Source organism: Copadichromis virginalis, linkage group LG5 (genome assembly GCF_057382275.1).
Source record: "Copadichromis virginalis isolate Kocher_CV1m ecotype Utaka linkage group LG5, C_Virginalis_male_GT1.1, whole genome shotgun sequence".
Classification (NCBI taxonomy): Eukaryota; Metazoa; Chordata; class Actinopteri; order Cichliformes; family Cichlidae; genus Copadichromis; species Copadichromis virginalis.
In genome coordinates this window covers 6,070,572-6,085,779 of record NC_140622.1, presented here as the reverse complement: position 1 = coordinate 6,085,779, position 15,208 = coordinate 6,070,572, and the positions used below count along the sequence as shown (strand labels likewise).

The 15,208-nt window shown below is 39.4% G+C and overlaps 1 protein-coding gene across 1 annotated transcript; it reads left to right on the top strand.

Annotated features, from left to right (window-relative positions):
* The first annotated feature begins 11,603 nt into the window (after nt 1–11,603).
* On the top strand, nt 11,604–14,882 carry barx1 (BARX homeobox 1). Its single transcript, XM_085458016.1, has 4 exons — nt 11,604–12,223; nt 13,285–13,564; nt 14,029–14,113; nt 14,384–14,882. The coding sequence occupies exons 1-4, from the start codon at nt 12,022–12,024 to the stop codon at nt 14,546–14,548; spliced, it is 732 nt and encodes a 243-aa protein (XP_085314142.1). The 5' UTR covers nt 11,604–12,021; the 3' UTR covers nt 14,549–14,882.
* The last annotated feature ends 326 nt before the right edge of the window (nt 14,883–15,208 follow it).

The window sequence follows — 15,208 nt, the reverse complement described above, 5'->3', positions numbered from 1 at the left end:
TTTAAATTATAATGAAGTGAATTCCACAGTCTTATACCCCTAACCGTTGTGCTCATTAATCTTTGTGTAGTCCTGGCTAACTGATGTTTAAAATAAAATTTCCTTCTATTCTCTTCTCCCCTTGAACACATCAAAAATACTCTTTGTAACTTAAAAGGCAAAATATTATTTTTAGCCTTAAACATAATTAATAATGTCCGTAATTTCACTAAATCTCCTAATTTTAATAATTTTGATTCTATAAATAATTTGTTTGTATGTTCTCTATATTTAACATTATGAATTATTCGTATAACTTTCTTCTGTAATAGGTTTAAAGGTTTTATGGTATTCTCATATGTATTCCCCCAAACTTCAACACAATAGTTGATATATGAAAAAAACAAAGAAAAATATAAAATACGCATTGTTTTATAATTTAATAAATCTCTTATACTACCCAAAATATAAATACTTTTGACCATTTTCTTTCTAATATGTTCAATATGAGATTTTCATGTCAAATTCTCATCCACTATTACACCCAAAAAACGAAATTCAGTAACTCTTTCAATCAATTCTTCCTCTATAAACATAATGACTTTATCCTCCTTTACACGATTGCCAAATATCATATATTTCGTTTTTGTCAGATTCAAAGATAATTTATTTACATCAAACCATTTTTTTATTCTTAACATCTCAGAAGTCATAATTTCAACCAAGTCTTTCAAATTCTCTCCAGAGCAATAAAAATTTGTGTCATCTGCAAATAAAATCGAATTTAACCTTTTAGATACGTCACAAATATCATTAATATATAAATTAAAGAGTTTAGGTCCCAAAATAGAACCTTGAGGAACACCACATACAATCTTCAGTCTTTCAGAAGTATTGCCAAAATAATAAACATATTGCAACCTATTCTCTAAATAACTCATTAACCAATTCAATGCTACTCCTCTCACTCCATGGTTATACAATTTAGAAATCAAAATAGAATGTTGTATCGTATCAAAAGCTTTTTTTAAATCAACAAATACTCCCACTGTGTATTTATTATTATGTGTTGCAGATGAAATATCTTCAATAAAAGTCAACAACGCTAATGCCGTTGACCTATTTTTACGAAATCCAAATTGGTTTTCATGTATTAGTTGATATTTTTCAATAAAACTATCAAGTCTTTGTGCAAAGAGTTTTTCTAGCAATTTTGAAAACTGTGATAAAAGAGACACTGGCCTATAATTGTTAAAACTATGCTTATCTCCTGATTTATATAATGGTATTACTTTTGCCACTTTCATTCTGTCAGGGAATACTCCTGACTGTAGCGAAAGATTAAAAATATAACAAAGAGGAGTACTTATACAATCTATTGTCTTTTTAATTATGACCATGTCTATACCTTCACAATCAGTAGATTTTTTATTTTTACAATTTTTTACGATTGCTACTATTTCTTTTATGGTAGTATCGGCTAAGAATATGGAATTAACCATTCTATTATCACCTATCCAGGCTTCCTCATCTCCTGGATCATCATTTTTCCTGATTAGATTTGCTAAGGTAGGTCCAACATTTACAAAAAAAGAATTGAATTCGTTTGCTACTTCGGTCTTATCTTTAACAACTTGATTATTATTAATAAAATAATTAGGCCGAACTATGGGTGTGTTCTTATTACCCAATACCTCTTTAAAAATATTCCAAATGCCCTTAATATTATTTTTGTTTTCCTGAAAAACTTTATTATAGTAATCTTTCTTAGCTTTCCTCAATATTAATACCAACTTATTTTTATATAGTTTATATTTCATTTCCGCATTTTTAGTTCTATATATTATATACTCCCTATATAAATTATTTTTCTTTTTACACGCATTTGCAAGACCCTTAGTTATCCAAGGTTTCATATTTATATTCTTTTTCTTATGCTTAAATGATATCAATGGACAATGTTTATCATACAAGGCCAAATATATATTTAGAAATACTCCATATGCAATGTTGACCTCATTAACATAAACCTCCTTCCAGTCCGTTTCCATGAGATCTTGTCTAAACCTATTAATTGCTTCATCATTTCTTAACCTTCTATAACTCACAAAACTAGCTTCTTTCTTTCTTTTCATATTTAAATCGAAAATAAAAAAGACTGGTAGATGATCGCTTATATCATTTATGATGAGGCCACTTTCAATATTATTCTCCAAACTATTAATAAAAATATGATCAATTAGTGTTTCTGATTTATCCGTTATTCTACTCGGCTTTATAATTAAAGGATAAAATCCTTTACCATATAATAATTCAAAAAAATCTGACGAAGCCTTATCATTTGTCACTTTACAAAGATCAATATTATAATCACCACACAAACATACAGTCTTATTTCCCTTAACCTTACTCAATAAATTTTCTACTGCTTCTGTAAATAACTCAATCTGTGATCCCGGTTTCCTATATATACACGTTACAATTATATTACTTCTCTTTTCTATATCCAATTCTACTGTCACAGACTCCATTAAATCATCCATAACAACAGACATACATTCAACTTTTTTACATTTCAAATCACAATTAACGAAAAGTGCCACCCCTCCTGCCTTTGTCTTAATTCTATTCACAAAGTACAAATCGTATCCTTCAATACAAAAATTACAACCCTTATTCTCATCTAACCATGTTTCAGACAGAGCAATTATTTGAAACTTGCCTCTCAGACTATACAGAAAATCTTCAATCGAAGCAAAACTTCTATAAAGACTTCTGCAGTTAATATGAATTAAAGAAAATGTATTGGCTATATCAACCTTATCCCTGAATTGCTCCTCTGTAAAATAATCACATGTGACATTAATTGTATTAAGCACATTCCTTTCAGGGTCAATACCTACTTCAAAATCATATGATTTATAATCTGTGTCGTCAAACATAATGCATAAATTATTCTAGCGCTATCTATTACCTCATAAGAAAGAGAAGGAAACAAAAAAGAGAAAAGAAGGAGAAAAAAAAAAACTGAAAAAGGAAAGAAAAGATCCTAAGCAATCTCACATCCTAAAAAAAGGTTGCAGCAGTTCAACACGCTCCCAACCCAAAAACATCTGATGACATCAAAAGTCTCCTTGGCATGGCCAATTACTGCTCAAGGTTCATCAGAGACTTCTCATCGATCTCTGAGCCACTGCGCAGGCTCACGCACAAGGACACCCCTTGGACATGGGGTCAAGACCAAGAAACTGCGTTGCAGGCACTCAAGGTCAGTCTCACAAGCGACACGACGATGTCCTACTTCTATCCCAGCAGACAGACTGAACTGATAGTTGATGCTAGTTCAGTAGGACTGGGCGCCATTCTCTGTCAAAAAGATGAAAAGGGGATGAAGCACATTATTGCATATGCAAGCAGAGCACTGAGTGATGTGGAAACGGGATACTCGCAGACTGAGAAAGAAGCACTCGCCATTGTGTGGAGTTGCGAACATTTCCATTTGTATGTTTATGGACATCCATTCACACTGGTGACCGATCACAAGGCACTCGAAATCATCTGGAATAACCCAAGATCAAAACCACCTGCCAGAATAGAAAGATGGGGACTGAGACTTCAGCCATATAACTTCAGAGTGGAATACAGAAAAGGTGCTGATAATCCAGCTGACTTTATGTCACGTCATCCAGTGCCAACACAGGAGACTGAAAGTGCTCGTGCATGTAAGGTTGCAGAAGAGTATGTCAATTTCTTCTCTTATCACTCCACCCCAAAAGCCATGACACTTCACGAGATAAAAACAGAGACTCTGAAAGACCAGGTTCTGCAGGAAGTCATCGGTCACATCAGGAACAACACGTGGCATCTAACAGATAAATCCCAGCATGCTGACATTTTGAAATCATTCAAACATGTTCAAAGTGAACTAACAGTAGCCGACTCATCTGACTTCATTCTCAGAGGCACGAGGATAGTCATTCCAACTGTCCTACAAGAAAGAGCAATACAACTGGCACACGAAGGGCACCAGGGTATCGTCAAGACCAAAGCGCTGCTACGTACCAAAGTATGGTTCCCAGAGATCGATCGGAAAGCAGAATCTGCAGTTCAAAACTGTCTGCCGTGCCAAGCTAGCACACCTGTCACACACACTGACCCTCTGCAGATGTCACCATTACCGGAAACGCCCTGGCACAGTGTCAGTGCAGACTTTTATGCACCACTCCCTACGGGGGAATACCTGCTCGTTATCACAGACTAGTATTCTCGCTATCCAGTCGTTGAAAGTATACACTCAACATCAGCATCTTCTGTTATCCCAGTCATTGACAAAGTGTTCTCCATGTTTGGGATCCCAAGGACAGTAAAAACTGACAATGGTCCTCCTTTTATCAGTGAGGCTTTCTCACAGTTTGCAGACTACCTAGGATTCCATCATCGCAAAATCACACCTTGTTGGCCTCAGGCGAATGCCATTGCTGAGAGATTTATGAGAACCCTAGGTAAAGCACTGAGAGTTGCCGAGACGCAGGGCACACCATGGAAACAGCAACTAAACATCTTTCTTCATGAGTACAGATCTACATCTCATAGCACAAAAAGCGAGCTCACCAGCTGAAATACTGTTTCAACGCCAGCTATACACCAAGCTCCCTTTCGTTAACACCACTCCACGGAAGTGTTCAGATGCTGAAGTGAGAGCAAGGGATGATAGCGCAAAGATCAAGATTAAGGTGATTGCAGATGCAACTCGTCGCGCCAGACCACACTCACTAAGTCCGGGTGACACAGTGCTGCATCGCCAACCCAAACACAACAAATTATCCACACCATACAATGCAAAACCCTACAAAGTGACTAAGGTTAAGGGTTCTGAAATTACAGCTACAAGGGATGGACACTCAATTGTCATTGTCAGGAATGCCTCATTCTTCAAGAAAATCAGACATGGACTTGAAGATGCCCCACCTGGACGGCATGTCGACCCCGCCTTAACAGACAAGCCCAGATACCCAGTCAGATCAAACAGACGCGTACCTATGCATCTGTCTGATTACATCAGATCTAAGACTTGAATATCTGAGTGACCAGTTAAAGGTTATGCTGCGTGTAACATGTTTGTTGTTCCTGAATCTAACACTGTAACCAGTATTATAGTGTTGAATGTTGATAGTGTTTAGTCAGAGATCTGCGCAAATGCAGTGCTGTTTAAGTGATGTTTAGGTGTGGAGAAACTCAAGTAATAAGAACGTTCAGTAACTTTATTAGGTGTCGTTGTCATAGGTTCAGATTAATAATTCACCTCGCTGAGTACCTAAGTTTGTTGATTTTACTATTAAAGTGTCTTCTGAGAATTGAATAGTAAAATCAGCATCAGGTCACACTACAGTGCAGTGACTGACAAAACCCTTATTAAGTGAAAACTAGAGATCAAAGTAGTTTAAAAAGGTTGGAAACAGACCCCACCGAATAGATATAAATATAAGAAGTACAAAAATAAAATAAACAAAGACAAAGACAAAATTACATTAGAACTTATTTTTAACGTATTGAAACTAATAATAGGAAGGATAACAACCTGTAAACTGATATTAACAATGAAACATAGTTGGCATGACGACCATGCCCAGAATGTATAAAATGAATAAAAGGAAATAATTCGCACAAAAACCTATTAAATAAAATAGAGAGATGCATAAGGTACATTAAGGCTGTGTCATTGTTCGGCCAAGGAAAGTGTGTGAGAAGGTAAATGTCTCCAGCTTGGTAAAGGGTGAAACTGCAGATCACCCGAAGCCCTTGATGGATACAAAATAAAATATAAATAATATATATTATAATAAACTGCTTGGTTCGCCATGCAACAGAGAGAATGAATGTGACCGAAGGTTGGATCTGAGATGAGGCAAACAGAAGACCAGTCTAAGAAGTAGGCACAAACCTGTTCAGAGAAAAAGCAAATTTGTACAGATTGGATGAATTCTAAATTATCTGTTTGCTGAGTAAGATGATCCTAACTATTAAATTGGCTCAGTAGTAGTATACACTAATAAAATATTGTAATATACTATTGTTATTATGTAGAAAGAAAAAGATGATAATATTAATAATAAGAAGCATCTAAAAAGATATCCAAGTCTGAGTTTCTTTGCCTTCTAACAATTTCCTCCTCATCCTCCACCCAAGAGTCATCATTAACTTTGGTGCTACACGTGGAGTTACCCGCACAAGTTTGGAAGGTGGCTGGTGCATTTGACAAGCCAAAGGGCATTCTGGTGAATTCAAATAAACCCATGGGTGTAGTGAAGGCAGTTTTTTCTCTGTCTGGTGGGGACACCCCAACCTGCCAATATCCACTGGCAAGATCAAGTGTGGAAAAATACTTTGCGTTACCCAAACTGGCAAGTGACTCTTCTATTCTTGGAAGAGGGTAAGCATCTTTATGGGTCACAGCATTAAGTTTACGATAATCCACACAAAATCTAAGTGTCCCATCCTTCTTACGGACTAACACAATCGGAGAAGCCCATGGACTGCAACTAGGCACAATGATGTTAGCATCCAACATACCTTGAATCAAACTCTTCACCTCCTGATATAACTTTGGTGGAATTTGTCTATAGCGCTCACGGACTGGTGCAGCATTGCCTGTAGGAATCGAATGCTGCATGGTGCTTGTCAATCCATAATCTTCCTCATGCACAGGAAGATTATGCATGAGCACACTGCTCTGTGCTTATGCAATAAAGCCTGCAGTTTCTCCAATTCCTCTGTGGACAAATGAAGACCAGTTAAATCAGGGAACATGCATTTCTCCTTGGGCAGGGCTTGTCCATACTCTGTTTACACCAACACGAGTCATGTTCACACTATTCTCTTGTATGATATCTGCTGGGTCAATAATAAAAGTCTTACCAACTTCTGATGTCTGTAAAGGTACATTGGTGAGTCATTAAGGTTTTGGACCCTAATCAAAAGCCTCCCATCATGGACTGTAGATAATGTTCTAGCAATTAAGACTTCACCCACCTCGACAGGTTCCACCAGGCATTGATAATCCCTGCCATCCACTCCAGTCTTCGTACGACCCCAAACCAACATCTCACTCCGAGGGGGAATCTGTATAGGATGGCGATTTATGGTACGTACATACCCAATGGACCCATCTAAAGCTGCAAACCGTGCCTGACTGGCACAAATCTGAAAAGCAGTAGCCCAAGCTCTCTGTTCGGCTCCACTAGAGGAGAGGTAGGCTAAGGTCTTCTCCTGATCCATTTTTTCGTAACACTGTGAAATAACATTCATAGCCAGGACGCCTTCACTGTCGGTTAAACATTGGTCCTTAATCACCAAAAAACCACATTCAGGGAGTTCCACCTGTCCAATCTTCACATGTAGCAATACATAACCCAGGTATGGAATATCTAGTCCATTAGCAGCCTCGAGCACCAGCCAGCTGCTTGCATCCTTCAATTTCATACCATTACTGCCGAAGTGTTTAGAGAAGTAGCTGTTCTTTATCAGTGACACATTTGATCCAGTATCCAGAATACACTGTATTGGGACATCATCAAGACACAAGCTGACTTTAGGAACTTTTCCAATCAGTTTTTTCACATCAGTTTGAGGCCCATTGGCATCGACACAACCCACTGTCTGGGCCGCCACAGTGGTGTCGTCTAGTTTAACGATCCAGATCTAGGCGTGCTTTTACAGAACCGAGCTATGTGGCCTGGCTGGGAACAAGTGTTACAGATGGGGCTACCTTGTTCATCATAGCTGTTTGAGTAGACTCTGGGTCTGCTCCCTCCTTTCTTGATCTGGACTGGTCAGTCTGTTTCCAGTCCAAAGTCCCTTGTGTAGCTTGATGAAGTTCTGATCGGATTTCTTTGATCAAAGTCTGTGATAAATCATTGAATTGTGTAGTCATTTGCTTGTTCATGTCCTCCCACAACTCTGATTTGATCTGTTCCATATCCTTAGCATTACAGGTCTTGTATCTTTCACCTTTGGCAGCAAAACACTGGACTGGATCAACCATTTCACCATAAACGTGTTCCCTCAGGATTAGTTCTGCTTTAATTTTTGCAAATGTCAACTGATCATTCATTAGAATTTTTGTTCTGAATTCACCTCTAAGGGCAGTGTCTCTCAAGCCTTCAACCAGATGATCTCTGAGAAGAATATCTTCGTCATTCATACCTCTAGGGTCCTTCCTCTTTAACCTGAGAAAATGTTCTTGTAATCTCAGTGCAAATGAACTGATGTCTTCATGTGTTTCTTGGCGAGCGTTGAAGAACTGAGAGCGCAGGACCGAAGCAGTTGTTTTATCCCCATACAACTTATCTAACTCATTAAAAATTAGCTCAGGTCAATTACACTTCTCTGGTGCTAGAATTAAAATCTCTCTTTTAGCCTTGCCTTCTAAGTAACAGAGTGTTAATTCTGCTCTAAAATCTACAGGAACTCCTTGCAAAGCAAATGTTGTCTGCAAATTACTTTTCCATTCACCTAGACTAATATCTGAATGCTTCCCTCTAAATTTAGTTGTGACCATATTAAACATAGGGATCATACCAAAGGGCCTAAACCCTGCACTAGAAACTGGTGCTTCTCTATTTGGGCCAGACTGTGATTCACTCTGATCAGTCATCTTGCTTTTGCCCACTACAGATTATGGTAGCCAGACCCTGTGTTACATGGCTGAAGTAAACTAAAGCCTAAAATACTTAGTCAGTCATTTGCTTAATAGTAATTTAACTTTATATAATTCACATATAAAACTATGAATTGTAATTTTAAATGGTTTAAAAGCATGTAGAATGGCATATGTAGGCAAGTATATTTCTGCTTTTATCAAGAAGCAAAGACAAAAAGGAAAAAAAAAGAAACAGGGCAGCATTCGGTGGTTGAATCATCTGTCTCCACCAATGCCTAAACCAAATCTGCGCCCTTGATATGAAGAACTTAGCAACTAATGGTGCTTAAAATGTAGGCAAAAGAGAAGAAGAGGAAAAAAACAAACACAAAACAATATTTAGCTGTAGTGCTAAACTGCTTTTGTCTATTTTTTTTTTTTTACTCCCCTGTTCCACTATACCTACAATGTAAGCACCACTGGGTACCAGCAATTATTTTTAGCTGTTGAAATGACCCCCTGAATTCAGAAAAATGATATGGTAAAGGTTAGGAGAGCAGAAGTCAGATTTCTTTTCTTTGTACAGAGCTCATTCGGCAGGCCACACTGCTGCTTCTGCGGGATAACAGAAAGATGATCCTTGAGAAACAGAGCTCGTTCCTGTAGTCCACTGGTGCATCCTAGTGGCTGTTTATTATAGTGATGCAGGTAGGCTGCATGGTAAAGGAAGATCAGAACAGCAAATACAAGCATACAAACCAGCAAAAAGTTGTCATGAGTGATATTTGACAGTGACTATGAGCTACCACACACATCAATCTGAACATTGCTGTAGCTGAACTCACTTATACCCTGTAAGACGTTGAGTTTTGTATCAGTGTCAGCAAATGAAAAATTTGAAAAAGATGATGCTCTTTCTATATTTGGAAAATAAATGGACATTGTTTTGGTACAATACATAGGACAAGGTGTGTATACTGAATAGCGACTGTATTCTGATGTTCTTTTAAGTTTTGTGTATAGAAAATCAAGGTCAGTGTGATCAACTGTGAAGAAACTGCTTCATTGTCTGAAATGAGTGACATTATTAAATGTTTTTGTCTCAAAAAATGGTAATGTTTCTTCTCATTTAGTGGTAGCATATTGTTTGTTGGAACTTGCCTTGTTTTTCCTAAATACAATTTATTAGTTTGACTATGTAAAGATTCAAGAAACACTCATATCTTCACATTGTAAATAATGAGCCAGACCAATATGGTTTAGATTACTTTGTGCACTGTAACTATAATATTGTTCAGAAAACATAATCTGTATTCAGTTTTTGCTTTAATAAATGACCGTTGAGTGTGTCATTCTCTGAAAATGAAAAACAGTGAACACTATCCATAAGAAAAGAACAAAATATTCACATTCGGGGGGTTTTTTTTGTTTTGTTTTGTTATTTTTGGTGAGAAATATGTATGTTAAGAAAACATACAAGGTGAGGAAAGCAAAACCTGTGTACGTGATTATGGAGGGCAGCAGTAGAAGCATCTAAAGGCAGTATATGTATTTTTTCTTGATTTTTACTGCAGAAACGTTATCAAGGAGCATAATCTGCAATCTCCGAAATGCCCACCAGGGGGAGGTTGTTACCCAACAACCTGCAGTGTGCAGAGCTGAATCATTATCATACTTTACCAAATAGCATCAGCTCTCATCTGTACGCTGCCACACAGAGTCTATTTGACAGGTACAAGGATCTGTGAGGACACAGAGCACTATTCTTCTGACCCGGTGTCTTCTTGCACATCGAGCAGAGCTCTCAGGAATTATCATTCACAGCCATGTGGCTGCACAAAGTGCTTAATAGAGTCCCAGAGACTGTGGATTTAAGAATGCGAACTGAAACCAACAAGTGGTTAAAACCTTTTGCAGATTATTGGATATTCAACATGCCCTTATTGTTACTTCCTGGTCATTTCTTTTGTTGTGGTGGTGTATAGATGGTGTTTAGATTTTCTGTTTAGACCTGTTTAGGTATTTATTTAAAGAGAGAGAGAAATAAAATCTGTAAAAATAATTTTCATAGCTGTTTCACTTAAAAACTTTCCAGATATAAAAATCATCCTTTTGTTCTCCTCATCTTTAGGCATCAGAGTAAATAGAATTATATAATGTTAAAATATATAATAAATAGAAATGAATTATTATTAATAATAATAATGATAATAATAATAAAAACACATGTTTACGTTTTGGAAAACTCCCCTTCCTATGCCTCACAGTGGTATGATCCATTAGCTACTATCCACTGCTCTTTAACTTAAAACAAATATTGTGTGAATCACTGTCCTTTACTTCTACCGCTCTATAGATTAAAACACAGTGCGACCAAGCGGCTTTCAAAGCCGCTGAAGCTGTCCTGTGGGAGGGTTTTCACAATTTCAGAGAAAAAATAGTGAAAAGTGAAGATGCCGGAGATGTTTCACCTAAAGCAGGGAACTACCTCAGCGGTGAGACAGCAATGATTTTGAATCATATCTGCGGTAATATTTTTTTTTTACATTCATTGCACCATATAAAGGAACACAGCAGTAGAGAAAAGGGGATGGGCTTCATTTATTGATTATTTATTGGCAACAGCGTTACAGGCGAAATGAATGCATTTTAATGCAATGGCCTAATATGGGTAATAACCAACAACAGATTGCTTATGAATAAAAAAGTATATCACATTCTGAAAAAGCATCACATATCAAACATTTGTTCCCTGTGTTCCATTTTGCAGTATCACACTAACTGCTCCAAGTCTCCAGGCTCGTGACTTTAATAACATATAAAAGTCACTTGCAGGCCCGTCCTCTCAGGTCCTTATTTTCTTCCCTTTTGCATAAATCCATGCAGGACAAGTGTGGCTTTGCATGTAACTTTGGGTCAGCAAAGGCAGACAGCACACAAACCCCGAGAAGAGGTGGAGCTATGACGAGACTCTTAAAATCCGAAGCTTATTCCTCAACTCACTGCCAAGGTGACGAGCTCCGCTCCTGACAAATAGCTCCGCGCTTCACACGCAGGGACCGGGCATGAACGCGGCAGGATTTGGGAGTTTTGGGTCAAAGTTTTGCTTTCGGTTCCAGATTTCTGCTCCACATGGGATCAAATCTGGACAGAAGTAGAGCGTAAGAAAAAACAAACACAAAGAAAGAAAAGAGAAAAAAAAGAAACCAGGAGCCGCAGGCGCACAGAAAAAGTCGGCAACCTGTACTCAATACTTGCCTTGATCCTAAATCTGAGGATAACTTTGCCCACAGCGTTGATCTTCGGACTACAGCAGCGCAACAGAGGGAATATGAGTTCCGGCTTGGGCCACTGAAAGGGAGTGATAATCGGGTAAACGCGCTCCGGTGACCGACAGCCAGATTATGCAGCATCCTTTGGACATGGGGGCGCATTACTATCCTCCGGATGTTCATGCAGACCACAGAACTCATCGCTACAGGAGTTTCATGATAGAGGAGATCCTCACAGATCACCCGGAGCACAAAGTTTCGGCTCCGGCCGGGGAGCTGCTTAAATTCGGAGTACAAGCTCTACTCTCTGCGCGGCCTTTCCATAACCAACTGGGTAAGGCAAAAGATGGATGAGTCTTTCATAGCGGTGTGGAAAAAACACACCGGGATAATACACGCATTAATATTTAATACAATAGCGAAATATTCAAAGGGGATTTCACATTTAATTACAAATGTAGGCATGGGGGAAATGTTTCCTTTCTTATCGCTGTTTTTAAGTAACACTGTAAACAAGAAAAAGGCAGGCGCATTATGAAAATGAATTACTGTAAAGTTTTTAAATAATGGGTTTTATCTGATTAAGAAACAGAATATAACATAAACAAAAACATATTAGAAGCTTAAATGAGTTAAAGCGTGGATCACCGATGAGATTCATGTTAATCTTAGCTCTTCTTTTGATGAGCGCTCGGTGACGGTATCTAAATATGATGGATCAATATCTAGAAATAATAATAATAATAATAATAATAATAATAATAGTAGTAGTAGTAGTAGTTTAGGGTAGAACTGCATTTGCCTTTTTTCCAATTCGAGTCACAGAACGAGAAAGACTAATTTCCTTTCCCGATTATTAATAATAATTTCAGGCCTCTTTAATATTCACAGTAGCTACTCCAATTTTAAAGCTTGAAGCTGTGCTTTGTTTCGTTTAATGTTCACATCATGTGACCTTTAACCTTTGAAAACATGTCTAACGACAATAACACAATAATACTGACGCCTTATTCTAACCTTCCACGCTTATAATGTTTGGTATCAGAAATAAGTAGAACTTAATCGTATCTACGTCATTCATGCTTTTCTGTCCGTGTGGCAGCAGCGCTTTGAAATCTGCTCCAGCGTGTGCGTGCTGTCACATGCGTCCTCTGCAGAAAACACACGATATTAAAACGACTTTTCGTTTGCGGGGAACTCATTTAGCCTCCGAGAGCTGCCCACCTTAAACGATCAGGGAATCGATTTTAAAGGTCCACTTGTAGTTTACGCCGTTGTTCCCCCCTTGGGTCCCCACTCCTCGAAAACATCGAGTAAATAAAACCAACTCGTTTTGAAATCTGCTCCTCATTGCCGTGGGTAATATGTTGTTTCCTTTCCCGGCCATGTTCACAGTGCTTAAAGCCGACCAGACGAGCCTCCTAAAGTTCCCCATGTCCCCGCTGTCCTGCTCGCTGGGCTCCCCGCTCCTGTCCGCGGCCCCGGGCCTTCAGGTAGGCGCAGCGTCCCACCACCTGCCGCTGGACCTCCACCTCCGCGGGAAGCTGGAGCACGGAGCCGACGCAGGCAGCAAGACCAAGAAGGGCCGCCGCAGCCGCACCGTGTTCACCGAGCTGCAGCTGATGGGCCTGGAGAAACGATTCGAGAAGCAGAAGTACCTTTCTACACCCGACAGGTGCGCAGGAAACCGCCGAGGATAATGGCGATAAAGACAGCTGCTTTCCCGGGACTTACTGTAGGATTTATTCCAGCCTGTAACCTGCAGACTGCTTCACAGCACTGCAAAACTTCTCTCACATCACTAATTCATGTCTTTATTATCTGTTTCCTATTTGCATTGAAACACTGAGTGTGTGTTTAAACGAACGAACCTCGTCCGGCTTTTAATCTAAAACTGCTGCGTTAACCTGGCTGCTCAAACCACACCTGAGCGCTTTCACGGTGGCCGGTGGTGAGAGCTTCCATTTGATCTGGGTCGTTCCACCTTTAGAAAGCTAAAGCGAAATGAGGCTATTACAAGCTGCAACAGGTAGCAATAAAACCTCATTATTATCCTGGTGACTTGATGAGGTCTTTGGAAGTGTGGTCCACACTGCTTTCTTCTTCTTCTAATGATATGTTTGATTTTGTGTCTTACAGAATAGATCTCGCAGAGTCTCTCGGTCTGAGTCAGCTCCAAGTGAAAACATGGTACCAGAACAGGAGGATGAAATGGAAGAAAATTGTAAGTTGGCTGGACTTAATACAGTCTGTTTAACATGCAAGCTCAACGCAAAAGTAAAGAGATGCTTCTGCTTTCCATTCTTTCAACTTATCCTGATGGGAAATGCCGTTCAGCGGAATAAATTCAGCAGTATTTTTTTTTTTTGGGGGGGGGGGGGGGGGGGGGGGGTCCTGCATTGAATATGTTGGTGTGCAACTTTGTTAAGGACGCCAAATCGCATGTATGAGTCACCGTCTGTACTCTGAGGCTAAAACCGAGTTTCTCCCGCAGGTGCTGCAGGGCGGCGGCCTGGAGTCCCCGACCAAGCCCAAAGGTCGCCCTAAGAAGAACTCCATCCCCAGCAGCGAGCAGCTCTCTGAGCAGGAGCGATCCACCGCAGAGGCTGACCGGCCCGATGGCTCCAGCTCCCACTTAGAGAACGCTCAGGAGGAATGACCAGCCTCTTTATCTATGAACCTGTGGGACGCTCAGAGTGCCTGAAAAAAGGGGGATTTTTTGCTGGACCGTACGGCCACCTGGTGCAAAAAAAGAAAAGAAAAAAAGAAAAAGAAAAAAAAGCCCTACAGAAACCTAACGTGCACGAGGCGACATCCTCCAGCAGCCCGGCGTTTTTGTGGCATTCCCTCGTGATGCTGCTGTTGAGGAGGGGACTCAAATATTTGCAGTAGGTCTAACTCTTTATATTCTAAGGATCAGCTCTCACTTATCTGTCCTGCATTCCCTTTGTGTAACTTTGCATTTGATTAATTATTAAATATATTTTCACTAAGGCTCTTCTCCGTTTATTGCAAAGGGGGCATGGTTAAAGATAAGCGTGTCGTCACCGGCCCCGCGCGGCCCTGTTCACACGCGCCTAACATGGATACATATCTGCACATTCAGACAAGTTCGCAGCGATTCACCAGGCTCCAGATAACAGAGACACGGGGGCGTAAAGGCGCTCAGGTTTAGGACTAGTTGCTGTTGACCTGCGTGTCCTGCTGTGGTAATGTCATGATTCCATGTAGCAGCATTGGGGCTTCTCTTTCTTAATCGAAATAAAAATATGGATTTATTTAATGAGGAGTTTTTGGGGGGTGAGAATACAAAATAGGT

What these genes read in the sequence shown, in the direction of transcription:
- barx1 (XM_085458016.1), top strand. Translation starts at nt 12,022, where the DNA reads ATGCAGCATCCTTTGGACATGGGGGCGCATTACTATCCTCCGGATGTT. An exon ending in GCCTTTCCATAACCAACTGG is followed by an intron (nt 12,224 to 13,284) that starts GTAAGGCAAAAG and finishes CCATGTTCACAG; the next exon opens with TGCTTAAAGCCGACCAGACG. An exon ending in GGATGAAATGGAAGAAAATT is followed by an intron (nt 14,114 to 14,383) that starts GTAAGTTGGCTG and finishes TTTCTCCCGCAG; the next exon opens with GTGCTGCAGGGCGGCGGCCT.